General features: G+C 41.0%; 1 protein-coding gene and 1 pseudogene across 1 annotated transcript; one reads left to right on the top strand and one right to left on the bottom strand.

Annotated features, from left to right (window-relative positions):
- The first annotated feature begins 3,279 nt into the window (after positions 1 to 3,279).
- Positions 3,280 to 5,227, top strand: LOC146499985 (trace amine-associated receptor 13c-like). Its single transcript, XM_085136193.1, has 2 exons — positions 3,280 to 3,983; positions 4,187 to 5,227. The coding sequence occupies exons 1-2, from the start codon at positions 3,817 to 3,819 to the stop codon at positions 5,031 to 5,033; spliced, it is 1,014 nt and encodes a 337-aa protein (XP_084992319.1). The 5' UTR covers positions 3,280 to 3,816; the 3' UTR covers positions 5,034 to 5,227.
- A 15,840-nt stretch (positions 5,228 to 21,067) lies between these two features.
- LOC146499984 (uncharacterized) lies at positions 21,068 to 26,173 on the bottom strand (annotated as a pseudogene).
- Between the last annotated feature and the right edge of the window lie 1,151 nt (positions 26,174 to 27,324).

Here is a 27,324-nt window from a genome sequence, read left to right as displayed (position 1 = left end):
AGAGCTGCTGTAACAGCCTGCTATACACAAGGGGCACCAGACGTTATTGAGTTTTTATAAGTATAGAGCTAGAAGAATCAGATGACAGTGCGTTGCTAGGACTGATTTGAGGAAAATGTTATTTCAAAAGACTAGACAAAAGCCTTGATAAAAGCATGGTTTTGTGCAAACTGTGCAAAAAAGAGTTTGCATACCACTGAAGCAGTTCAACCTAACGGTACCATCTAAATGTAAAACATGTTGCAGCGAGCACAGCAAACTGTGGGAGCTGTTAGAGCTAGCAGTCCCAGGTTGCCAGCCCAAACTTTAGGAAATGACTGATTTCAGGATCAAAATTAGTAAGTCAACAGGCCCTCTTCCTATTGAAAAAACAAAAGTTGTATCCAAGATGGCCGACTTCTAAATGGCCACCATGGTCACCACCCATCTTGAGGAGTTTGCACCCTCACATATACTAATGTGCCACAAACAGGACTTTAATATCACCAACCATTCCCATGTTATTACAGTGTATCCATATAAATGACCCACCCTGTATTATCAAGCTTTTTACAACTACATGAATTTACTATTGCTGTGTGATTTATTACTACTACTGAAGGCTACTCGCCATACCAATACCTATTAGATTTTTAAATCTTAATATAAAATGAGTAACAGTAGGGTGGACATTAGGCAAGGCTGCGTATATAAAACAGGTCCGCGGCCCTGAACTGTAGTAAAGGGACCTCTGGCTAATACGTCAGGTTCCGTGTCGGGCTCGTAGCCGAAAACTAGCTTTACTTTGTTGTCTGGGTCAAGTTTTGCTAGCGAGAGACAGGGAGAGGCGTTGAAAGGCTGCTCCAACGGAACTTATTGTTTCGGAGGAAAACACGAACACGGTGTACAGTCGAGCCTTAATAGCTTACTTACAACTGGGCTGCTGCAGTGGTCAGTATTATATTTACATGCTTCCAGCTCCCGTTTCTGCTCGGTGACAACTCGTACTTTTCCACTCCCCTTTTTCTCGCTCACAGACACATAACGGGTATGTTAGTCCATCCTTCCTGCAGCACAGACTACACTGCCCATGAGGCTACATTCTTTACGGCTGTGCATGTAACACTCTGCCTATTGCCTTCATATTACAGTTTTTCTCCATTGGTTTGGCTCATTTCTTGAAACAGAAATTACATTCTCAAAATAACATGGACAAACCTCCAAACCTCTTGGCAAATGTTCACAACAGAATGGCATTTCTCATTCATTTTATCAAATGGCAAATGCCTTAGTACATGTCTCAATTGTCTCAGTGCATCTTTGCAAATGATTAAGTACAAGTAGCCTACAGTTATACAGTTAGCCCACATTTAGCACATTTTCCAAATGAATAGATCTTGTAGATCTAAAGTGATTAGTTGATTCTCAGTCTAATGATCATTCTCTCCAAAACATGTCAGCATGATTTCATTGTATAAGTACTCACATGCACAACCGTCTGTTCAATTGTCAAAATTGGTCAAGAACATAATACCATGAATACCATATATGAATTTCTTTGAATATTTGATAAACTGATGACAGTCATTGACAGTCAGGTGAAACTAGGTGTCACACGCAGGTGTGTTCCATGATTGTGTGCTGCCAAACACAGATGTATAGAGCTTGACCAGAGCCAGTCCGATCTCTGAACATGGATAGACAAGGCCAAGCAAACGGACAAGGGGAAGTTCTTCCTCAAGGAAGAGGAGGAAGAAGAAGAAGAAGAGGAGGACTGAGAATGCGTGGTGGAGGAATAGGGGGAAGAGGAGGCCGAGGAGCACGAAGACACTGTGCTGTCCCGAATGAAATTCGGGCCACAATTATAGACCATGTCATAAACCATGGCCTCACAATGTCAGAGGCAGGTCGTCGAGTGCAGCCTAATGTGCCTTGCTCTACAGTCTCCTCCATCATCCAAACCTTTCGCAGGGAAAACAGGTATGTACTCTATGTAATCTATAATGGAATTATATGTTATATAGGACAGGGCACTATGCGTGAGGCAAAAAATGTATAACTTACTGTAGAGATTTTGTGTGCACCTTCCTACAGTGGTAGGTCTATACTAGCAGGTGGAGAGGACTAGTGGAATGTTTTGATACTAAATATGACAAGAATATATTGAACAAATTACTGTAAACTATGGAATTACCTAATTCATACAGTTTAGAGTAGTATTCCAGTCACTGTGCAGCGGGAGAATTAGTACAGCAACCACTGAATAAGTCCTTGTTTTTTGATTTTGTGTTCATACAATTTACTACTGTAATGTACATTTTCTTTTTACATATGTATGAAACTTTCTTTGCGTGTGAATAAAAAATGGTTATAATTTCCTTGGTAGTGTGAGTGCAATCTGTGATGTCAAACCTTGGAGGCTACTCTTTTCTGTTGTATATTGTTGGTCCTCTGCCATAGTGACAAAACATCTAAACATTTTGTATGGCAGTACTCACACAATGCCAAAGGGACGATGCATTTTGGGGGCACTGACTATTCAGATTAGAAAGAAATGTAGTTTTGACACATGAGTGAACTGTTTTAGGGGAGATATGAGCTTTTGCAGGTGGACCATGTTGTTGTGATCAACCATCCAGGTTTATTTTGACAAAAGCACCAAGAATGATGAGAATGTCCGATCTGTGTCGAGAAATGAGCCAAAGCTATTGAGAAGGATCTTTGCCATTTTGGAGACACTGACTGTTTAAATGAGAAAGAGATTTAGATTGAAGCCTGAGTGAACAGTTTTGGAAGAGATATGAGCATTTGCAGGTGAGCTATAGTGTTGTGCTAAACTGTAAGAGTGTTTTGCCAAATGATCTTAGAGTTTTGAGAATGTAATTTCTGTTTAAAGAAATGAGCCAAACCAATGGAGAAAAACTGTAAATCATTAAAAAAAGAAAAATTTCTTCATGTCATTAAGAGACATGAGATTGAGAACCAGTAGTGATGTGCGATACCACTGATTTCCTTTCTGATCCGATACCAAGTAAAATTCAGGGTGGTATCGACGATACTGATCCGATACCAATACTTTGTACAAACACCTTAATATTTCATTGTATTTCATATATAATTGTATTATGTAATTGAAATAATAATATAATAATATAGCTTCATAATGATTACAGGACATCAGACTACTTGAATAATCATTCAGAGACCAGTTGATCAAATCCATAATTCCTCTTTTAGGTTTTAGAGAACAGACTGTGAGACAGTGTTCCAGGGAAAAGTAAGTACAAGCTAGCTTGGCAAAACTCCAAAAGCTGGCCACTGTCCTTGACCCATGCAGGTAAATAAAACTATTTTTTAACTTATTGTTACTGTTTCTTCAAAAAGCTCTATATATATAGTTGACAATTATTGTGGAGATTAATATAGACTTTCCTGAACTGTCTACTACAGGTTTGTGACTGAACTTCTTGGAGGTGAGACACACGTCTCATATTCAGTGGTCTTACCTGCTTTCTGCCACCTGCATCACACCTTGGAGTTGTCCCACCCCCCATGTCCATGTCTATTATTTGATTCTGTCACCCACTAAAATCCTTTTAAATTAAAAAATGATTTGTGCTTTGAGGCAGTTTTTTTTGAGCAATTAATCAAGATTAATTCAATACGAAGTCTGTAATTAATAAGATTGTTTTTTAATCGAGTCCCACCCCTGCGTTTTACATATTTCTATCACTTAGTATTATTTCTGCTTCTGAAGGTGTGGCATTTAATAAAAAGGGGAGGATAAAGATATATGCTGTATGACACAGAATATGATTAGCAGCTCGCCTCACTGTGATGATGGAGGAAACTGAACTCTGCTTTCCAAAACTCCTTAATATCTCCTGCAGGAGGCCAAAGCGTCCTCACTTTGAGATCATGCTGACTTACATTCTGCTCTCCTTCATTTCTTTGCTTACTGTGATTCTTAACCTGCTGGTCATTATCTCCATCTCACACTTCAGGTATGAAAATGTTTCATTATCTCCAAATATTGAATAATTATTTTAATAGTTTAGTTAATTGTGCTGTGTAGCAACATAGCAGTAATAGTAATTAAAACCATAATATGATCTGTACCTACAAGTAAGAGTAGATCTTTTTTTAATGAAGTGCATTTCTATTTCAGTTTTTGTTGTATGTGCATCCACATACATTTTTGATGCAGGAAACTAAATATGATGCTCCTTTTTCTCTCCAGGCAGCTCCACACCCCCACCAACTTCCTCCTTCTCTCTCTGGCTGTCGCAGATTTCTTCATAGGTTTCCTTATGTTCTTTCAAATAGTGCTCATCGATGGATGCTGGTTCCTCGGTGACATCATGTGCACTCTGTATCAGTATCTAGCATTCATTATTACTTCAGCCTCAATAGGAACCATGGTGATCATATCTGCTGATAGGTATTTGGCTATTTGTTACCCTCTGCATTACTCCACCAAAATCACACAACAAAGAATTAATATATGTATAAGTTTGTGTTGGTTTTTTTCTGTAATCTTTCAGAGTTTGATTGTGAAGGATAACTTGAAACAACCAGGAAAGTATAACTCCTGCATTGGAGAGTGTGTCTTTGTCGTTAACTACATTGCTGGGATTTTTGATCTTTTGTTTTCCTTCATTGTTCCCATTACTGTGATTGTAGTTCTGTATCTGAGAGTGTTTGTGGTGGCTGTGTCTCAGGCTCGTGCCATGAGGTGTCAACTTGCAGTCACTCACCAGCGATCAGTTACAGTAACTGTTATGAAATCGGAGCTGAAAGCAGCCCGTACTCTTGGTGTTGTTGTAGTTGTGTTTCTTATATGTATGTGCCCATATTACTGCGTTGCTCTCACAGGGCAAGATAACTTCCTAAATGCTTCATCTGCTGCCTTTGTAATATGTTTGGTGTACTTTAACTCTTGCCTAAACCCTATCATTTATGTCTTTTTTTATCCCTGGTTCAGAAAGTCAATCAAACTTATTGCTACTCTTCAAATACTGCAGCCTGACTCCTGTGAGACTAACATGCATTAAGAACACTTTTTAAAACCGTACCCATAAACAGGACAATGTACTTAGTCACAATGAAGACTTGTTGAATGACAGATGTGAAAACTTTGATAAAGTGATCAAATTTTACCGTTCCTTAAAATATTTTGTCTTTTTTATACTCTAGCGTCATCTAAGAACAATACTGTCTGGATTTAACATGGATTTATTTATCAGAAAGTTCAGATAAAGCAATATGTTGGCAAACATATTTATATATGTATCTGCTTCCACATGAGTACTTGCAATTATAAAAGACCAGTTTCCTGGTACTTTGTACTCTAATTTAAGATAAAATACTTTCTCGAGTACTTTCTGTGACCGCAGACATTAGCATATACTCTTTATTCTGTAATGTTTTCATAGGCTTGAAGGACAGCCATCAACAATATTAGGAAGTAATGTTTTAAAAAACAAGTAAAAAAATAAACAGTTAAACAATGTTTTTTCTTTATTTTCATGACAGTTTACATTGTAGCTTCTCACTGAGGCTGAAATGATGAATTAACACATATTAAATTATGTAGTAAAAAAAAAGTCTGAAATAACTCAAAACATGTTTTATATTTTAGATTCTTAAAAATAGCTACTTTTGCCTGCTAGTATATATATATATGTACACTGCCGGTCAAAAGTTTTTGAACACAATTTTTCCTTTTTTTTATTATTGAATATTATTCAGTTTAATGTCTCATTGCACTCTGAAATGAAAGCATGGTACAACTAAGCAATTGGGATTAAAAAAGAAATCATGGAATCAGTTTATAGACCAAAATGTATTCTAAACTTTTGACTCATCAAAGTACCCCCCTTTGGCAAATATAACAGCTGAACACACCCGTTGCTGTAGGATGAACCCCTGATTAACTAGGTGTATATTGCGGGTATTGCATGGTGCTGCAGAATGCTGTGGTAGCTGTTTTGGTTCAGGGTGCTTCTCACTCTGTAAGTCACCAACCCTAGAAACAGCCCCAGACCATCCATTTGCAGCATTCCAACGGCGGTGTTTCATGGCCGAGACAAGCCTCTTTGTCTTATCCTGACATCATACCAATGGTTTTCTTGCTTCAACTCGTCCTGTCAAATCTGCAGCTCAGAGTCTTCTCTTAACACTTGAAACTGAGACTTGCTCACTACGACCACTATTAAGCTGTGCTTGAAGCTGTTGTTCTGTGAGACGCCATCAAACAAGCTGTTAGCTCTCAGAAACCTGTCCTCTGATTCAGTTGTGTCTTTGGGTCTGCAGACCTCTTTTGTTTGTTTCTGAGACTTTGGATGGTGAAGGAAACTGTACTCACTGACACCTTTACTTTCTTTGCAATTTCTCTGTAGGACAGATCTACATTTATAAGTGTTATGATGGTCCGTCTCTCTTCCATTGTTAATTGGATTTTTCTTGCAAAACACTACTTTCTGCAGTACAATACTGTTCAACTGTAGTTGACAAGTGTGTGGTACCACAGTGTGTTCCAGCACTGCTTTTATGCAGACAGAGTTTCAGTCAGGTTTCAGAGTTCATCACAGCACAGAAACAGCTTTAGTGAAGGTTACAAATGATCTTCTTATGGCCTCTGACAGTGGACTCATCTCTGTGCTTGTCCTGCTAGACCTCAGTGCAGCGTTCGATACTGTCAACCATAATATCCTATTAGAGCAATTAGAACATGCTGTAGGTATTACAGGTACTGCACTGCAGTGGTTTGTATCATATCTATCTAATAGACTCCAATTTGTGCATGTAAATGGAGAGTCCTCTTCACACACTGAGGTTAATTATGGAGTTCCACAGGGTTCAGTGCTAGGACCAATTCTGTTTACATTATACATGCTTCCCCTAGGCAGCATCATTAGAAGACATAGCATACATTTTCACTGCTATGCAGATGACACCCAGCTCTATCTGTCCATGAAGCCAGATAACACACACCAATGAGTTAAACTGCAGGGATGTCTTAAAGACATAAAGACTTGGATGGCCGCTAACTTTCTGCTTCTTAACTCAGATAAAACTGAGGTCATTGTACTCGGCCCTGAAAAGCTTAGAAATATGGTCTCTAAGCAGATTCTTACTCTGGATGGCATTACCTTGGCCTCCAGTAACACTGTGAGGAACCTTGGAGTCATTTTAACCAGGACATGTCCTTCAACGCACATATTAAACAAATATGTAAGACTGAGTTCTTCCATTTGCGCAACATCTCTAAAATTAGAAATATCCTGTCTCAGAGTGACGCTGAAAAACTAGTTCATGCATTTATTACTTCCAGGCTGGACTACTGCAATTCATTATTATCAGGATGTCCAAAAAACTCACTGAAAAGCCTTCAGTTAATCCAAAATGCTGCAGCAAGAGTACTGACAGGGACTAGAAAGAGAGAGCATATTTCTCCTGTTTTGGCTTCCCTTCATTGGCTTCCTGTTAAATCCAGAATTGAATTCAAAATCCTGCTCCTCACATACAAGGTCTTAAATAATCAGGCCCCATCTTATCTTAATGACCTTGTAGTACCATATCGCCCTATTAGAGCACTTCGCTCTCACTCTGCAGGCCTACTTGTTGTTCCTAGAGTATTTAAAAGTAGAATGGGAGGCAGGGCCTTCAGTTTTCAGGCCCCTCTTCTGTGGAACCAGCTTCCAGTTTGGATTCGGGAGACAGACACTATCTCTACTTTTAAGATTAGGCTTCAAACTTTCCTTTTTGCTAAAGCATATAGTTAGGGCTGGACCAGGTGACCCTGAATCCTCCTGCAGAAAACATTTTCTGCAGGTGTTTGCAGGTATCGAACTTTTTCCAGTTGAATATTTTTTTTCAATATTTTATTTTAATTTTTTAAGCATAGAAAACCCCATCAACAAACAAATACAGCTCAGGCGCTGAGATGATAGGACAAAAAAAATAGCACAATAATAATAATCAATAGGGAAAGACAAAAGAAAAGAAGAAAGAAAACATTAAAATGAGAAACTACCAGTATCCATAATGAATTAAATGTCATGAATATGTAATAAACAGGGAAATTGCGGTGCCATGGTACATGTTCATACAACGTGAGCTTTCTCAAGGTGAGTACAAAACGGAGTCCAGGATTTTGAGAAAACATTTTCTGTAGGTGTTTGCAGGTATCGAACTTTTTCCAGTTGAATGACTGATAACATGTCATTGAGCCAGACACTGAAGGAGGGAGGAGTAGCGGACTTCCATTCCTTTAGAATAAGTCTTTTCGCAATCATCATTCCGAGGTCGATTGGCACCCGCACAGTCGCAGGGATAGTTCTGGAACGTACACAGCCAAAAACTGCAATTTCTGGATTGGGTGAGATGGAAATCCCATAAGCTTTAGAGTACCAATCAAATATTTTGGACCAAAAATTGGTCAATGAGGGGCAATGCCAGAAAGCATGAGCCAATGTGCTCTCTGATGTTTTACATCTGTCACATATCGGGGAAGTTGAAGGATAAATTTTGTGTAGCCGAACCTTGGAATAATGTAGCCGATGGACAATTTTAAATTGTATTAATTGATGTCTGCTGTTAACAGAGCAGGAATGAATTTTTGATAGGCATTTGTCCCACACTGATTCTGATATTTCTATGCCCAATTCCCCCCTCCAAGCGTCTCTTATCCACGTAGTCTGCACTTCAGTGCTGTCATCAAACATATGTACAATTGTAGAAATCAAATGTTTGGAGTAAGGAGGGCTCAGGAACACCTTAAAAAGGTTATGTTCATGTGGAACATCTTGGTAATTCTTCATATTGGATTGCATAAAATACCTGACTTGTAGGTAACGGTAAAAATGTGAATGCGTTATATCAAATGTTTGCTTAAGCTGATTAAATGATGCAAATTTTCCATCTATATAAAGATCTTTGAATTTGATTAAGCCCTTCTCCTTCCAAACATAGTAGGATTTATCATCCCAAGTAGGCAAAAAGGCATGGTTATCACATATTGGTGCCTGCACAGAGGAGTTTGGCAGTTCAAAAAAACCTCTAACTTGGTTTAAAATCCGCACAGATTGTTTCGGAACATACCCCAGTTTCTTAAGACCCTCCCTACTTTTAAGAAAAGCAGGGCCTCTAGAGAGGAGTCCCTTACAATGCCAGCCTCCATTTTAACCCAAAGGGGGATGTTGACACATCATTACAAAGAAAACTCGGCGAACTGGTTCTAGATAAAGGCATAAGTTCACTCTTAACCCAGTTAATTGTATATCCTGAAATTTTGCCAAATGAGGTGACCAGATTAAGAAGAGATTGTACAGACTCTTCTGCATTACGCAGGTATAATAGTACGTTGTCTGCGTACAAACTAATAACAGTTTCAACCCCTCCGACCAAGAGCCCTTGTATTTTTGGATGTGCTCTTATCTTAATCGCAAGGGGCTCTAATGCCAGAGAAAATAGAGCAGGGGACAGGGGGCAGCCCTGTTGAACAGAGCGCTGCAAAGGAAATGGCGCCGACCTCTCTCCATTTGTGAGAACTGAACAGATTGGATTTGCGTATACTAATTTTACCCAAGATATAAATATTTCACCAAACCCAAACTTCCGTAATGACTCGAACATATAAAACCACTCAACCTGATCAAAGGCTTTGTGTGCATCAAGAGCTAAAATTACTGTTCCTCCCGAACTACCATGGTCAGAATAGATGGTGTTGAGAAGACGTCTAACACTGAAAAAAGAAAGTCTGCAAGGGATAAATCCCATTTGATCAGGGTGAATAATGGAGGTCAAGTACTTGTTCAGTCTAGTTGCTAAAATTTTGGTTATCACCTTTCGATCAAAATTTTGAAGAGCAATTGGCCTGAGGTTAGCAGGATCTGAGTCATCGCTGCCTTTCTTCAAGATTAACGAAATATTTGCTTCATACAGAGTTTGGGGCAGTACGCTCCTGTTTTTAGAATCACGCACCATCCTAAGCAAGAATGGAGCAAGACCATCACAAAATTTCTTATAAAATTCTATGCCAAAACCGTCAGGGCCTGAAGCCTTCCCAGAAGCAAATGACTTAATAGCAGCTACCACTTCTTGCAACGTAAAGTCCGAATCGAGTTGATCTCTGGCAGTTTCATTTAGCCTAGGCAGACTGAGAGAATCAAAAAAGTCATTCAAGGCAGACTGTGGCAGACTTCAGCTGGGAAGAGTACAATTCCTGATAGAACTCTCTGAAGCGCATATTAATTTCTATAGGGTTTGTTAGAAAAGCACCAGATTTAGATCTTATTTTGTGAATTGCTCTCGAAGCTTGTGTTCCTTTTAGTTGTTGCGCTAGCAATTTACTGGGTTTGTCTCCTATCTCAAAATGTTTATGTTTCAGCTTCAGTAGCAGATTGGTAACCTGGTCACTCATAATTGCATTGTATTCGTATTTGAGTTTCAATATTTCTCTGTAATCCTCAGGTGATTTAGAATTCTGGTAAGCCCTTTCTAGATGAGGAATGGCACTATTCATTTCAGAAAGTGGCTTCATCTTCTCCTTTTTGAGGCCTGAGCTATAGGAAATAATTTCGCCACGCATTATGACTTTTAATGTTTCCCACAGTGTTGAATCAGAGACCTCTCCGTTGTCATTTGAGTCAAGAAAGTCCTTGAGTTTGGGTGTAATATATTTAACCCTTTGAAGCCGGTCGGAGCGGGCACGCTCTGTTTTGCGTAACTATTTTTAAATCCCTGTAGAACCGGAACTGCGTAAGCTAGCGCAATAATTTTTTTTGCATATGAAACCGGAGGAGTTGTACTTACATCTTATGCCATCAGCTTGTCCTAAGTCAAGGTTTCCTTCCACATATAGCTTTGCAAAAATTGCATAAAAAGCGCTTGCAGGAACAAAAAAATAATATTCCAGAAACACGCTTTGCCGATCCGATCAGCTGTTCGTAACACTTCCCACATTGAAACAGACATCAGCGCGAATGATCGCATATCCACCATTTCCTGTACGAAACCGGAAGTGACGTCATTTTCGTGGAAAATGTAGTTTTTTTACTTGTAGGCCTTAAGAGCCTATACTGGTGTTTTTATAAGTCATGTTTGACTTTATGCTTTTCTGAATGGCTGCTGGGATGCTTAGAACTCGAATTGCACTGCTGGAAATAGTTTATTTTGATGCACATGCTGTTTTCTTTGCAAATTTGCATCATAGGATTGTTTTTCATTTTTCCTGCAGTATATAAAAATTGGTGTATCTCAAAAATAAAGCTATGAAAACACTCAAAATAAATTTCCTGTGGTGGGAAACTATTTTTTGCAACTTTTTTGTATTTAAAGTTTTGAGGGATAAGCCTCTTAAATTTCTCCAAGTAGAAATATATGTAAAAAAAATAAAAACGATTTTCAATTTTTTTGTAGTTTATTGCACTTTTTTGCAATTAATATAGTTACTATGGACTTAATGCATACATATTATTAAAATATGGGCTATAACAGTTGTATTGATGTATATCAACTTGAAATGCTCCCAAAAATGGCACTACAACATGTAAAAATATAATATAAGCTCTGGCGGACTTGGTTCTATGGTAGGTCTTAAAGGGTTAATAAACTTTTCGTCACTGAGAAGGGTTGGATTGAAACACCAGGAATAGTTCACTTTAGGCAAACTAAGACTCAGTGATATAGATGTGGGACTGTGATCAGAAATCAAAATATTATGATATCTGGAATTTGAAATTTGAGAAATAAGGCTTGAACTGACCAAAAAATAATCAATTCGACTGTAGGATTTGTGGACGCCAGAGTAAAAGGAGTAATCCTTATCAGTGGGATGTTGAAGTCTCCAAATGTCCACTAAATTTCTAGCTTTAGAAAGATTATTCAGAAGCCGCACAGAGGCAATCTCTGGGGGAGGGCGAGTTGACAGCCGATCAAGGTAAGGGTCTAAATAGCAGTTCCAATCTCCTGCTATTACTATATTTGAGTCAGTGTCATCCGGTAGCAAGTCAAACACCTTTCTGAAAAACATAGGCTCATCTGTATTTGGACCGTAAATATTTAGTAGGGTTAATGGGAGAGAGGCTTTCATCCCTGAAACCATTATGTATCGTCCCTGAGGATCATTGATTACAGATTTTAGTTGAAATGGGACATTTTTCTTAAATAGTATGGCTACCCCCCTGGCATGTGATGGAAAGTGTGACTGATATATTTGAGATATCCAGTTACGTTTTAAAACATGCCACATTGTAGATTTTGTATGGGTTTCTTGCAGAAAAATTACATCTGCACAAAGAGATTTCAAATGTTTAAATACTTTACCCCTTTTGACAACTGAACCAAGTCCTCTAACATTCCATGATACAAGCTGCAAATCCCTGTTCCCCATTTGTATACTAGCCTGTGACCTAGCCATTATAGTGGGGGAAAAAAGAAAAATGATAAGGAGTGACATTGTTCATACAAAATGACCGAAAGTGATAAACTGGCAGTAATGAAACTAGTGCACCTGAGCTGTAGAACAAGAACAAATCAAAACATAACCCACCCTTTCCCCAAAAAACGCGTCCCCCGGAACCTGACGCATAACATCCCCTCTTCACTTCGAAGGGAGCTGCCGGGCAAATGGCAAGATATCTTCACACCCACCACTCAAAATAAAAACATAAAAGTGCTGTGAATTACCACCACCATGTAATAGAAAAAGGAAACATCATTCACTGAGAAAATGTTACACCAGTAAGGATGTCTCAGCTAAAGTTGTTGGTATAATGTTGTACTTGAAAGGCCAGTTTTCAGCATGGTGTCTTTTAAAGTTAGAAGTCTTAATATTGCTCAGGCATTCCTCCAGTCAGAACCACTACAGTTACCTTACACTGAGACCTTAATTTCTCATAGTCAACCCGTGTCCTTTAATCCAGCATGCCGCATCATCTGCGTCGTTGAAGATTGACGGTGCTTGTCCGTCCAGTATACATAGAGCCTTGCCGGGTAACGTAGTGTGTGCTTGATTCCATCACTGTGCAGGGTTTGCATCACACCATTAAAAGCGCGACGCTGGTTCATCACTTCATTGGTGTAGTCCGGAAATATCATCACCTTGTTTCCTTTATACTCGCAGCCTTTTTGCATCCTGCAGCGACGCAGGATCAGCTCCTTCTCCTGAAAATGATGAATGCAGACCAGGATAGTGCGTGGTTTAGCACCAGCAGTTGGTTTTGCTTGTAGTGCGCGGTGTGCACGATCAACTTTTATCAGTTGGCATACCTCTTTCCTCGTCCTCAGGTATGCCGACAATTTTGATATTGTGTCTGCGAGAGCGGCCTCTAAGTCCTGGAGTTTGGTTTTGAGTTGGTTGGCGTGCTGAGTTAGGTCTGAACATTTGGCTTCTAGCACTTCTACGCGCTCGTCCAAGGCAATCGTTGCTTGTTCTTGACTTTCCATGCGGTTTTTCATCTCTTTCTGCTCCGAAAGGAGCGACTGAAATCTAGCCTCAAAAGTATCAAACCGCTCATCGATCTTCCCCATTATAGACGTGGCCATTTCCCGACACATCTCCTTGCATAGGGTGTAGGTTCTGTCTTTGTGGGGGCCAGCCTCTGGTTCGGTAGGGCTACTGGTGCTAGCATTAGCCTCGCTAGCAGTGTTGCTAACATAGCCCTCGATGGTTTTATTCTTGCTTGGAGGGTTCGTTTTCAGTCTCATTGTGCAAAAATGGACAGCGTAGATCAGCCTGGAAACATTCACCCGCAGAAAATATCCGCCTGTGTAAGAATTTATGGTGGTGTTCAGTAAGAATCTGAGTTTTGGTGGAGAGCTCCGAAGACCACGTAAACATCCTACTGCTGCTCACTAGCACCCCCCCCCCCCCCCCCCCCCCACTATCTCTACTTTTAAGATTAGGCTTCAAACTTTCCTTTTTGCTAAAGCATATAGTTAGGACTGGACCAGGTGACCCTGAATCCTCCCTTAGTTATGCTGCAATAGGTGTAGGCTGCTGGGGATTCCCATGATGCATTGAGTTTTTCCTTTCCAGTCACCTTTCTCACTCACTATGTGTTAACAGACCTCTCTGCATTGAATCATATCTGTTATTAACCTCTGTCTCTCTTCCACAGCATGTCTTTATCCTGTCTTCCTTCTCTCACCCCAACCAATCACAGCAGATGGCCCCGCCCCTCCCTGAGCCTGGTTCTGCTGGAGGTTTCTTCCTGTTAAAAGGGAGTTTTTCCTTCCCACTGTCGCCAAAGTGCTTGCTCATAGGGGGTCATATGATTGTTGGGTTTTTCTCTGTATCTATGAAGCGCCTTGAGGCGACTTTTGTTGTGATTTTGCGCTATATAAATAAAATTGAATTGAATTGATTTCATGTTGTCTGCCAAAAATGACCATGTTAAGAATAATGATTTTGCCAAAACATTGGTACATTCTAGTGATGGGTCGGTCGCGAACAAAATGGCTCTTAGATCCGGATCTTTGACGTGAACGACACGAGCCGGCTCCTTATCGCGAGCCGTGGTTTTTTTTTTTTCTTTCTCTCACCCTCTGTCTCGCACTTTTTTTCCGCTTCACTCAGCATGCGAGCCTTGTGCTTTACGCTGGGAAGAGGGGGGAGGGGCGGTAGTTACACTCAGTAGCACAGGAACAGAGCGGGAGGGAGAGAAAGAGAGTCAGGGACAACAACGTCACATTAGAAAGGTATAGTAATCATCCACAACTATTTTCAGTTGCGGATGATAAAGGATTCAGAAAGTTTATTCATGGAGGTCCATATGACAGAGAATATGCATCTTCTTTTAGTTTTCATATTTTAATTTATATTTTATTGTGTTGTGGTTTTCAGTGTTTTGTGTTGTTTCACTTTAAATTTTTAAAAGCAAACAGCTGAAAATTTAAATAGTTAAAAGTTGAAATGTGAATAGTTGAATTTTGTATTATATGATTTACGGTGGCCCCTACAGACAAAGCACATACAAACTTCAAATCACGTACGAACCCTGAAGCACATACAAACTCCAAAACACGTAAAAACACGTAAAAACTTCAAAACACGTAAAAACTCAAACACGTAAAAACACGTAAAAACTCAGAAGCACATAAAAACTCAAAACAAGTCTAAAAGACAACAGAAGTGCTCCAGGATGCTAGGGGCGGTGTTGAACTTTTGTTACCAAGTGGCTTTAAATTTGACTTTAAATTTGTAAAAGCAAACAGCTGAAAATTTAAATAGTTAAAAGTTGAAATGTGAATAGTTGATTTTTCTAGCAAAGTTTTGCCAGGGGGCCAGGTAGGGCATTAACAGGGAAAGGGGGGCACAAAAAAATACTTTTCTTTCTTATTCTCATTTAAAATGTCTGGCTTTTTAATAAATAATTATCTGAAGCTTACAACCAAAGTTTTCATCTGATGTAACATGTGTAGAAATCATACATATACCAACAAGACAGTGTACATCACTGTCACAACAGCGTTTCATTTAAAGGCTTTATGGCTTTACTACCTGGTGGGCCGGTCTCTAGTCAAAATGCCGGGGCCCACTTTTTGTCCCAGTCCAGCCCTGGGCGCGACACGCAGTGAATTAATCTGAGAAGGTGCATTAAAGAATAAATGGCCGCGCCAGCAGTGGACATCGCAAATTAGCTCGCATAAACACATTAGTTGTGCTGCTTTTTAATGACGGTATGTTAGCTAACAACCCCAACTACCAGATTCAACTTGTAATTGGCTAAAAATAACTTACCTACCCTACCTACCCTACTTGGTCGGTGGCGCTGTCACTTGGTGTTCGCTCGGTCTGTGGTATAGTATCGCTTCCTGTTCCTGCTCAAACACACTGGTGTTTCTGAGTAGCTTATTTGCTTAGCAGTTTAATTAACAACTTTTAAATACATTCTTTTTTCACAGTATAATCTTCACGTGCTTCATCCGAAGCACACTTTCTGTGTACTCACTACCTAATTTATAGTATTCACTCACTGTCTCTGTACTGTTTCGCTAGCTTAGCTCGTAGCCGACCCGTTAGCACCATGGCTACTTCACCTGTCCCTTCTGCACTTTCTTGCTCATTGTGTCAGATGTTTAGTTACTCCTCGGCCTCCTTTAGCAGTAATGATATCTGTAACAAATGTAGCATATTTGCAGCTCTGGAGGCCAGGATTACTGAATTGGAGACTCGGCTTTGCACCCTGCTCTCACCCTTAGCTAGCCAGGCCCCTGTAGCTGGTGCAGCCGAAGATAGCGTAGGCCCCGCTAGCTGTTCCCCGGCAGACCCCAAGCAGCTGGGGAAAGGCTGGGTAACGGTGAGGAGGAAGCGTAGTCCTAAACAGAAGCCCCAGGTACACCACCAACCCGTTCATGTGTCTAACCGTTTTTCCCCACTCGGTGACACACCCGCCGGGGGTCAAACTCTGGTAATTGGTGATTCTGTTCTCAGACATGTGAAGCTAGAGACACCGGCAACCATAGTCAATTGTCTTCCAGGGGCCAGAGCAGGCGACATTGAAGGAAATTTAAAACTGCTGGCTAAGGGTAAACGTAAATTCAATAAAATCATAATTCACGTCGGCAGTAATGACACCCGGTTACGCCAATCGGAGGTCACTAAAATCAATATTGAATCGGTGTGTAACTTTGCCAAAACAATGTCGGACTCTGTAGTTTTCTCTGGTCCCCTCCCCAATCAGACCAGGAGTGACATGTTTAGCCGCATGTTCTCCTTAAATTGCTGGCTGTCTGAGTGGTGTCCCAGAAACGATGTGGGCTTCATAGATAATTGGCAAACCTTCTGGAGGAAACCTGGTCTTGTTAGGAGAGATGGCATCCATCCCACTTTGGATGGAGCAGCTCTCATTTCTAGAAATATCGACAAATTTATTAAACCCCTCAAAACATGACTATCCAGAGTTGGGACCAGGAAGCAGATTTGCAGTCTTACACGCCTCTCTGCAGCTTCTCTCCTCCTGCTACCCCCCCAAAAACCCATCTCCATAGAGACTGTGTCTGCTTCCAAAAAGACAAAAAACAAACTAAAAACCAGCAACAAACAACTTAAACAATCACAAAGAAAGAACAATACAGTATCCACATCTGAACCAAAGAGTAAAACAGTGAAATGTGGATTATTAAATATTAGGTCTCTCTCCTCCAAGTCTCTGTTAGTACATGACTTAATAATTGATCAACAAATTGATTTACTCTGCCTTACAGAAACCTGGTTGCAGCAGGATGATTATGTTAGTTTAAATGAATCAACACCCCCGAGTCATTCTAACTACCAGAAATCTCGAAGCACAGGTCGAGGGGGCGGTGTGGCAGCAATTTTTCACACCAGTCTATTAATTAATGAAAGACCAAGACAGACTTTTAATTCATTTGAAAGCCTGATGCTTAACATTGTCCACCCCAGCTGTGAAACTCAGAAACCAGTCTTACTTGTTATCATCTATCGTCCACCTGGGCCTTACACAGAGTTTCTGTCTGATTTCTCAGACTTTATATCTAATTTAGTTCTGAGCTCAGATAAAATAATTATTGTGGGTGATTTTAACATCCATGTAGATGCTAAAAATGACAGCCTCAACATGGCATTTAATCTGTTGTTAGACTCAATTGGTTTCTCTCAAAATGTAAAAGAACCCACCCACCACTTTAATCACACTCTAGATCTTGTTTTAACATATGGCATAGAAACTGAACATTTAACAGTGTTTCCTGAAAACCCTCTCCTGTCTGATCATTTCTTGATAACATTTATATTTACAATAATTGATTACGCAGCAGTGGAGAGTGGACTTTATCAAAGTAGATGTCTTTCTGAAAGCGCTGTAACTAAGTTTAAGAATATAATCCAGCCACTGTTATCATCGTCAATGCCCTGTACCAACACAGAGCAGAGCAGCTATCTGAACGCTACCCCAACAGAGGTCGATTATCTTGTTAATAATTTCACCTCCTCACTACGTACGACTCTGGATACTGTAGCTCCAGTGAAAACTAAGGTCTCTAATCAGAAGTACCTGACCCCGTGGTATAATTCTCAAACACGTACCCTAAAGCAGATGACTCGTAATCTGGAGAGGAAATGGCGTGTCACAAATTTAGAGGATCATCATTTAGCCTGGAGAAATATTTTGTTGCTTTATAAGAAAGCCCTCCGCAAAGCCAGAACAGCTTACTACTCATCACTGATTGAAGAAAATAAGAACAACCCCAGGTTTCTCTTCAGCACTGTAGCCAGGCTGACAAAAAGTCAGAGCTCTGTTGAGCCAACCATCCCTTTAACGTTAACTAGTGATGACTTCATGAACTTCTTCACAAATAAAATTTTTATCATTAGAGAAAAAAAAATTACCAATAATCATCCCACAGATGTAATATTATCTACAGCTACTCTTAGTTCCATTGATGTTAAGTTAGACTCTTTTTTTTCCAATCGATCTTTCTGAGTTAACTTCAATAATTACTTCCTCCAAACCATCAACGTGTCTTTTAGACCCCATTCCTACAAAACTGCTCAAAGAAGTCCTGCCATTGATTAATTCTTCGATCTTATATATGATCAACCTATCTCTAATAATCGGCTATGTACCACAGGCCTTCAAGGTGGCTGCAGTTAAACCTTTACTCAAAAAGCCATCTCTAGACCCAGCAGTCTTAGCTAATTATAGGCCAATCTCCAACCTTCCTTTCATATCAAAAATCCTTGAAAGAGTAGTTGTCAAACAGCTAACAGATCATCTGCAGAGGAATGGTTTATTTGAAGAGTTTCAGTCAGGTTTCAGAGTTCATCACAGCACAGAAACAGCTTTATTGAAGGTTACAAATGATCTTCTTATGGCCTCTGACAGTGGACTCATCTCTGTGCTTGTCCTTCTTGACCTTAGTGCAGCATTCGATACCGTTGACCATAATATTCTATTAGAGCGATTAGAACATGCTGTAGGTATTACAGGTATTGCACTGCAGTGGTTTGTATCATATCTATCTAATAGACTCCAATTTGTGCATGTAAATGGAGAGTCCTCTTCACACACTGAGGTTAATTATGGAGTTCCACAGGGTTCGGTGCTAGGACCAATTCTGTTTACATTATACATGCTTCCCCTAGGCAGCATCATTAGAAGACATAGCATACATTTTCACTGCTATGCAGATGACACCCAGCTCTATCTGTCCATGAAGCCAGATAACACACACCAATTAGTTAAACTGCAGGAATGTCTTAAAGACATAAAGACTTGGATGGCCACTAACTTTCTGCTTCTTAACTCAGATAAAACTGAGGTCATTGTACTCGGCGCTGAAAAGCTTAGAAATATGGTATCTAACCAGATTCTTACTCTGGATGGCATTACCTTGGCCTCCAGTAACACTGTGAGGAACCTTGGAGTCATTTTTGACCAGGATATGTCCTTCAACGCACATATTAAACAAATATGTAAGACTGCGTTCTTCCATTTGCGCAACATCTCTAAAATTAGAAATATCCTGTCTCAGAGTGACGCTGAAAAACTAGTTCATGCATTTATTACTTCCAGGCTAGACTACTGCAATTCATTATTATCAGGATGTCCAAAAAACTCACTGAAAAGCCTTCAGTTAATCCAAAATGCTGCAGCAAGAGTACTGACAGGGACTAGAAAGAGAGAGCATATTTCTCCTGTTTTGGCTTCCCTTCATTGGCTTCCTGTTAAATCCAGAATTGAATTCAAAATCCTGCTCCTCACATACAAGGTCTTAAATAATCAGGCCCCATCTTATCTTAATGACCTTGTAGTACCATATCACCCTATTAGAGCACTTCGCTCTCGCTCTGCAGGCCTACTTGTTGTTCCTAGAGTATTTAAAAGTAGAATGGGAGGGAGAGCCTTCAGTTTTCAGGCCCCTCTTCTGTGGAACCAGCTTCCAGTTTGGATTCAGGAGACAGACACTATCTCTACTTTTAAGATTAGGCTTAAAACCTTCCTTTTTGCTAAAGCATATAGTTAGGGCTGGACCAGGTGACCCTGAATCCTCCCTTAGTTATGCTGCAATAGATGTAGGCTGCCGGGGGATTCCCATGATGCATTGAGTTTTTCCTTTCCAGTCACCTTTCTCACTCACTATGTATTAACAGACCTCTCTGTATTGAATCGTATCTGTTATTAATCTCTGTCTCTCTTCCACAGCATGTCTTTATCCTGTCTTCCTTCTCTCACCCCAACCGGTCGCAGCAGATGGCCGCCCCTCCCTGAGCCTGGTTCTGCCGGAGGTTTCTTCCTGTTAAAAGGGAGTTTTTCCTTCCCACTGTCACCAAAGTGCACACCTGATTGCTCATGCATAGTTTTAGATAACATTTTCAGACTCTCAAGCGCTCTAGTAACCGTACCGTCTGGGGCCGTATTGTTGGGAATGAAAGTACAGCACATGTCCCCAAACATGGCACACACACCACCCTTCTCAGCCAACAACATGTCAAGGGCCATGCGATTTTGGATTCCCATTAACGACGTCGGTCCCAATTGTTCCGCAAGGCCTTCTACCGCGTCCCTAGTGAGATTAGAGAGTCTCAACACATTATAATGAACATAGTTAATGCGATCAACATTTTTGTTTGGAGTTATCCATAGAAACACACTTTCAAAACCGGCCGCTATCTGATTAACTAACTTATACTCATCTGGAACTCCCCTGGGAACTCCTATTGAGTCAATCCAGGTTGGTGAGTCCCATCTTGGGTCATATTTATGCACACCCCCAACACTTCTCCTACGTCTGGCTGTCAACACACCAGTGTCTTGCTGTGGATCTGTCTCTATCCTATTTCCTATCAGCATTAAAGGTGCTCCTAGGCGCACCAGAGCACATGTTCCCACACTCCCCAGTGGAACCTGCACCAAAAGGGTGTACTGCCCACAATAATAATATAGCCCACCCCTTGCCCAGGTGCCTATAATAGTATTTGGGTCACTTACATTATTGGTAGTCCTGCCGGGGATTGTCCTCTGACACCAGCTTGAATCAATTCTTCCTAACGTATATCTCACACTGTCTGTAGAGAACTCAAAACATGTATAATTATCTTTTTTAGGTGTGAATGAACCTGGTTGTGTACGTTTATCAATTGGCGGATATAACCCCGACAAAGTGGTACAGTTACCTGTGTTCACTGCCTCTCTAGTTAATCTCAGCATACAATCATAACCCCACTCATCCTCTGGATACAGAGGAGCGGGTTCAGTGAACAGACGAGGCCTAGCTGTAGCACAAGCAACACAATCAACCACTGCCTGCTCTTTAGCATTTTGAGCCACCCAATCTAACCAAAGATTCCTATCACCAAAACCTGTGGCACGCTCTATTAACTCTTGAGGTTTTAATCTAGTGTAATCTGTGGCAACAAACCATTTCTCTTCTGAGTCCTGGTAAGTAACTGTCTCTAAGGGATCCATTTGCTCTGTGAGATTCATTACAGTGTCATTCCCTACCGGTTTAGATCTTGGATTGAATAAATTCACCCGAATTATCCCCGTTGGATCAGTCCCTGGTTTATCTACCCCTATTACTAAATAGAACGCCCCTCCGTCATAGTTTGCCTCCGGAAGTCTGCTCCAGGGTCCTAGGGAGAGAGTGACAGGGTTATGTGTAACAGAATAATCTTTCTGAATGGCTATCCCTTCAAGGGCCTGTGGAACTGTTGGCTGCCATCCTACTCCTGTCCAAGCAACCACATCCTGCCAAGAACACCACTGATCCGTTATATAACTGTAAATGTCTCCTTCCTGTGATGGGCCCCACACAGACTTAGGGTAACACACCATAGGGTGACAACAAATCCACACATCATATGATCTCCAGCTGCTACCGTCTCCTGGGCATCTAACTACCTCACACAAATCGAAAGTGAACGCTGTCGTGGACCCCTTAACATACCCAAACTCGACTCCCCCACTGGCTTTGAGACACCCATCGTTCCCACCTGAGCCAACCTCGCGCTTGAATTTTCTCAACGGCTCGATCGGTTTGGACTTTGGAGCGGATAGACCTCTGCGTCTGGGCAATTCACCTGTCTGCCAATGAACAAACAAACACGTTACAACACTTATCAACCCCAACATTCCCATTAATTTCCAATTTTCCCACAGTTTCATGATCACTGTCCCCAGGCTCTTTTACTCTTACTTTAAACTTCGTAATAAGAGTATAAAATTATGAGTGTAAACTTATGAGTATAAAAATATGCGATTAACGTACAAAACTATTACGACTCCTTTAAACTATCAATTACTTTAAACTAGAGCCCTAGCCTATCATGAGCCTGGAATGAATTGATACTCGGCGCGTGACGCTCCTCTTCTTTCTTCGTCTCCCCAGGTAGACTGCTGGGGAGAACCGCTGCACAGGGGGAGAGGATTATTCTGCCTCTATGTTCCCCCTCGTGTTACTTTGGGTGGAGCTTATCTCGAGTAAGCTCTCGTCCGCCACTGCGCATTGAGACCAATGGAACCAGGTCTCACCCTTTCCCTTCAACCGAACCGCACTGGTAGTACGAGCAGTCACCTCAAATGGCCCCGTCCACCTCGGATCTCTCCACTTGCGCTTAATGACCTTCAGCCACACTGCTTTGGCGTCGGGGACGGACCTATCCACCGCATTCACCCCTACTCCAACCTGTTGTGTGAAACTAGACACAAGAGCTTTTAATTCTTTCCAACATTCAGCATGTTTTCTATTACTTTTTATACTTTCTTCCGCCGGGACTGTTGTCCAAGGACCTGGAAACTGTCGTCCTGTCAACAGCTCATATGGTGTGAACCCTGCCTCTGGTTTAATCACTGGCTTTGGATTGTGCCTCCCACAGATCAGGCACGTCCTAGCTTTCTCCTTAATCATATCCCTCAAAAAGGGATGCCACCAATGGCACAGATGTCTCTCCATCTGGGCCACACCCACATGGCCAAGCCCATGTGCTTCTGCAATCTTCTGTTCCGCTAGGTTAGCGGTCAACACCGGTCGTCCGTCAGGTCCTCGCCAGAGACCTCCTTCTTCCCATGCTCCTCGATTCTTCCAGACCCCCTTCTCTTCCGGGGCCGCCTCCTCTTGGGCCTTCCTGGCCTCCTCCAACATGTTGACTCCTACTTCTTCCTCCACGCTTATCTGCACAATCTGCCATAGTGCTTTATAGCCTGCTGCCTCTTTCGCAGCTCGATCGGCTTCCTGATTTCCTCTGGCCACCATGCCAGTCCCCGAGGAGTGACCTTTACCCTTTATAATACTCACCTCCTCTTGCACATGGCTTCCTCCATGTTTCAGCTCCCCAATGAGACATGTACGAGAATGTTGCACCTTCTCTCTAAAACAATCTCCTGCCAACCTGTAACCTTGTGTAGAACCTGAGTCAGCAGTTACGTGTTAAGCCTATTTAACTCCCTGCTCCACCTGGAGCCTGTATCCTGCAAAACAAATCTGTTAAATCAAACTTCTTATTTACAACCAACTATAGATCATAAGAGCAATAAAGTATTCCGCACAACAGACAAGTATCATGTGCAGGTTTTCTCCAATCATTAACTCACTATTATTACCATAATTTGTCTCCAATCATGAATCATCCCAATTTACTCCACAATTTACTCAGTGACTTTCCTTAAGCAATGTCACTCCACCCATTTATCACTAGGAGCTCAAAAAGTGGCCAGCTAGTGAGCTCCATGTTGAACTATTCCATAAACACTACATCTCTTATTTGTTTCCTCATGTCACTTGTCTGTTTTCTACCGAATCCTCCACATGCACCCTTAACAAAAGCAAAACAAACATTAGCAACACACATTGACCATCCCGGTGATCAGGCGTCATCACCTATAAACGCAGTTTCTTCACACATAAGCCCAGAAATCCTGCAATAGAAAACCAAACGTCAATCAATTGTCCAGTGGTAAATCACATGATCAAACCACCTGAAGAACTGTAACTGTAGAGAAGAAAATGCAAATGTTAGCGCTGCGCAGGTGTATACACTTTCTCACAGTTACCTCTGTGAGCAACACACAACACAAACCCATGAATAACACACCCCTGGTAAATTTACAAACACAGAAAGTGGCATTTAAAAGTTAAATCGGCAGGCCACAGCTCCCGCAACCTCGGATGTTGCTGTCATCTCTCTGCTCCTGTAAAAGAAACACACATAAATTCATCCACCCTTTCGTCCTGTCTAGGTGGAGGTTAACTTTGAGTCGTGGTCAAGTCTTATCAGCTTTTGTCAGCTTTTACCAGTCAGTCAGTTTGTTTTATTTCCATTCATTCATCCATTCATTCTTTCTTTGCTGATAGTGGGAACCATCGTCGCATTTGATCTCCACCCTCAGCAAAATGACGTCATTTCAAAAAGAAAAAGAAGAACTTTAGATCGGATTACCTCGCCGAATCCTTCTTAGGCCGGGACTCTCATTTTCTAATTGTCCCAGATAAGTGGCTTCCCCAGAGCCCATTTTAATGTGGAGAAACTCACTTGCAACAATTTTCTTGACGACGTGTAGCGCTTTTAATTCCCAACGTGCAGATCTGCTTAAAGAAAAGAAATTCACAAACAAAATCAGTGCACTGTTCAAAAATAAAAGTAAAATAAAAACGAAAATGAAAAAGCAAAGGACAAAACTGAAAAACAAAAGCAAATAAAAATACAGACGCCCAGTCTTAGGACTTGTCACTCCTATAAGTGAAAAAATACCAAATCTAAACTTGGTGCCATGGTAAAACTTTCCCCATACTTCAGAAACAAAAACAAAACAAAACAAAACCAAAAAATCTGCTAGTTTCACTCATTTAAACTCTGGGTGCAGGATTCTGTTCACAAAATAATACTAATTCAATCTATGTATCACTTCTCAACCCACTCAATAAACCAGACAGGATGCTGGTAACAGTATTACCTTCTTAAAATTGTGTTTGATCCTAGTGAGCTGATCGCGTGTGTGTGTGTGTATGTTAGTCGGGTTAATACATTTTCCATTTCTATGTATCCTTTTATGTACCTTCCCCCTTTTTTCTGAAACAAAAACACTCCGTTCACTCCTAAGTTTGTATCAGAAACATCCAAATGAAAAACTCTGTCATAGTCAGGCACAGCTAAACCCCAATGTTTGCAGGTTGCCATCGGCAACCACACTGTGTGTTGTTAACCCCTTCTACCAATGCCCTCTTTTAATGTGTTTCACTTCATGTATGATTTTGTGTTATCTCTAGTGCATATCATGTGAAGGTGTGGTGTTGTCTCTTCATTTTTCTAACAGTACTCTTGCATACCTCAGTGCTTATCTTCCTCCCCCTTTTGTGGTGGTCTGGACACTGTGTCAATCCTCCACTTCCAGGCAGTCGTTTGTCTCCCCGGATTCCTTAACCCAATTTAATTCCCCAAACTAAAGCAGCAGCCTCAGTCATCACGTGCTCCTTTTCTCTCCGCTCTTTTCTCCCACTTTTCAGTCCAATAGCAGTCAGTTCTCTTCAGCTTTGTCCCCTGTATCTCCTTGTCCCACTGTCTCTCTCATTGCCATCTTGCTCCAAACATGGCAAATGTCAAACTCAGACAGTCTTCTCAAAGGTCCTTCACACACAGTGAGGTTGCAGCTTGCTGGAAACGCATCTCCACCCATCCAATCTAGATGGTGGATCTTCTCTTTCTGATGCCGTTTGCCCACAGCGCTGCTGGACCTCTCTGCTCAGAACTCTGGTATTGTCTCTTGGACTTCTGTCCATTGTTGATGTTCATGCTCATGCTTCTGGAAGTGCACTCTGTGTCTTCAGGGAGAGATTAGCTTCCTTGGAGTTTGCTTGTCCAGGATGAGAACGGGAAACTGCAAAACAATTCAGCCAAAAATTCTGGCTGGGTGTTTCCATTTTTATTTCTAATGATTTTAACCTATAATTTTCTTCCGACTGCTGCCCATGGAGAATTGATCCAGGTCCGCTCCCCACCTGTAAACGACAGACTGAGAGACTTTCATTACTCATTGTGACTGCAGATGTTTTCATCACTCCTAAAACAACACATCTCTACTTATTTTGTTTTGAACTCTACTGACTTCAAACCCCAAATGTGAATTTTTAGTTGTTCATAACCGCAAACACAAAAAATCTTCTTGATGTTTTTATTAATTATTTTCGTCCACAACACTCCAAATTGTGTTTTCATTTTGTGTCCAGCAGGGGAATAAGGTGATTTAGTACCTTTGGATAAAAATTATTCAACAGGTGGTACTGACCTTTTATACCGCGGTTTTTGTCACTCAGTCGGTCACTCCCCTGGTTTCCACCGTCTTTTGGCACCCCCCAGGAGCTCCGCTCCCTCGCAGCGCGTCTTCTTTCCCCCCAAACCGGGTTTTCGGCACCAAAATGTCGAGGTTCTTTTGATTTGGAAGGAAAAGTAAGCGCAGACAGAGTCCCAGGGAGTGTCCAAAAAGTGATTTATTAAACACACGTATTACAGCGCGTGGGAGGCCGGTCTCTTCGCTCATCCCCAAAACAGAAAGCTTTATAGTCTTTATGACGTCAGAACAATTCCTGGACATGATCTTATCAGAACAACAACAACCCTTCCCGGACTCGAAACCAGATGTTCCCCATTTATGGTCATAGAACAGAACAACTGTGTAAGACGAGTGTTCTGTTGTGTAAGATTGTTGGACCAGGCCACCAAAAGGTGAGTGTCCTTATTTGACTTACACTGAATCTAGAATGTGGTAAATGATACATGATAATAAGGATGATAACCGAATAATGATAATGATAGGTGATAGACTAATGAAGTAGTGATGAAATAATGCTTGTGCATGTGAATAATAACATAGTGACAGAAAAATAACATTCCTTTACGTGACAGGTCATATGATTGTTGGGCTTTTCTCTGTATCTATGAAGCGCCTTGAGGCGACATTTGTTGTGATTTGGCGCTATATAAATAAAATTGAATTGAATTGAATTGAATTGAATTGAATACCTTAGCCCAGAGGAACGTTGCTAGCTGGCAGTTTTTTCAAGCGATGTTGAAATTTCCACATTCCAACACTTCATTTTCTTTTTTTTTTCTTTTTTCTTTTTGCCTGTCCTGTTTGGCTCTTTTGCCATCAGAATTATTGTCTAAAGGCGAAGAAAGATGCCCAACGGATTTACTTTACCAAATGGACCATCCCAGCCTTGCCTTAATGGTCTATTTGATTCACCGTTTTTTTTTTATTCTTTATTTTATTTCATTTTCACTTGCAAAATACGGGACAGATTTGACTGGGGAAAAGACAGGGGAGAAAGAAAGAGGGAAAGAAAAACAGCGGGGAAGAGGGATGGGGATAAAGGGCAAAAAAC

The sequence above is a fragment of the Neolamprologus multifasciatus genome, chromosome 16, assembly GCF_963576455.1.
Source record: "Neolamprologus multifasciatus chromosome 16, fNeoMul1.2, whole genome shotgun sequence".
In the NCBI taxonomy this organism is placed as follows: Eukaryota; Metazoa; Chordata; class Actinopteri; order Cichliformes; family Cichlidae; genus Neolamprologus; species Neolamprologus multifasciatus.
Note: the sequence above shows the minus strand (reverse complement) of the source record. Positions and strands in the feature narration are given on the sequence as shown.

Excerpts from the sequence above, each read along its gene's own strand:
- LOC146499985 (XM_085136193.1), top strand. The coding sequence starts at position 3,817 with ATGATGGAGGAAACTGAACTCTGCTTTCCAAAACTCCTTAATATCTCC. Across the intron at positions 3,984-4,186 it reads ATCTCCATCTCACACTTCAG|GAAACTAAATATGATGCTCC; the intron begins GTATGAAAATGT and ends TTTTTGATGCAG.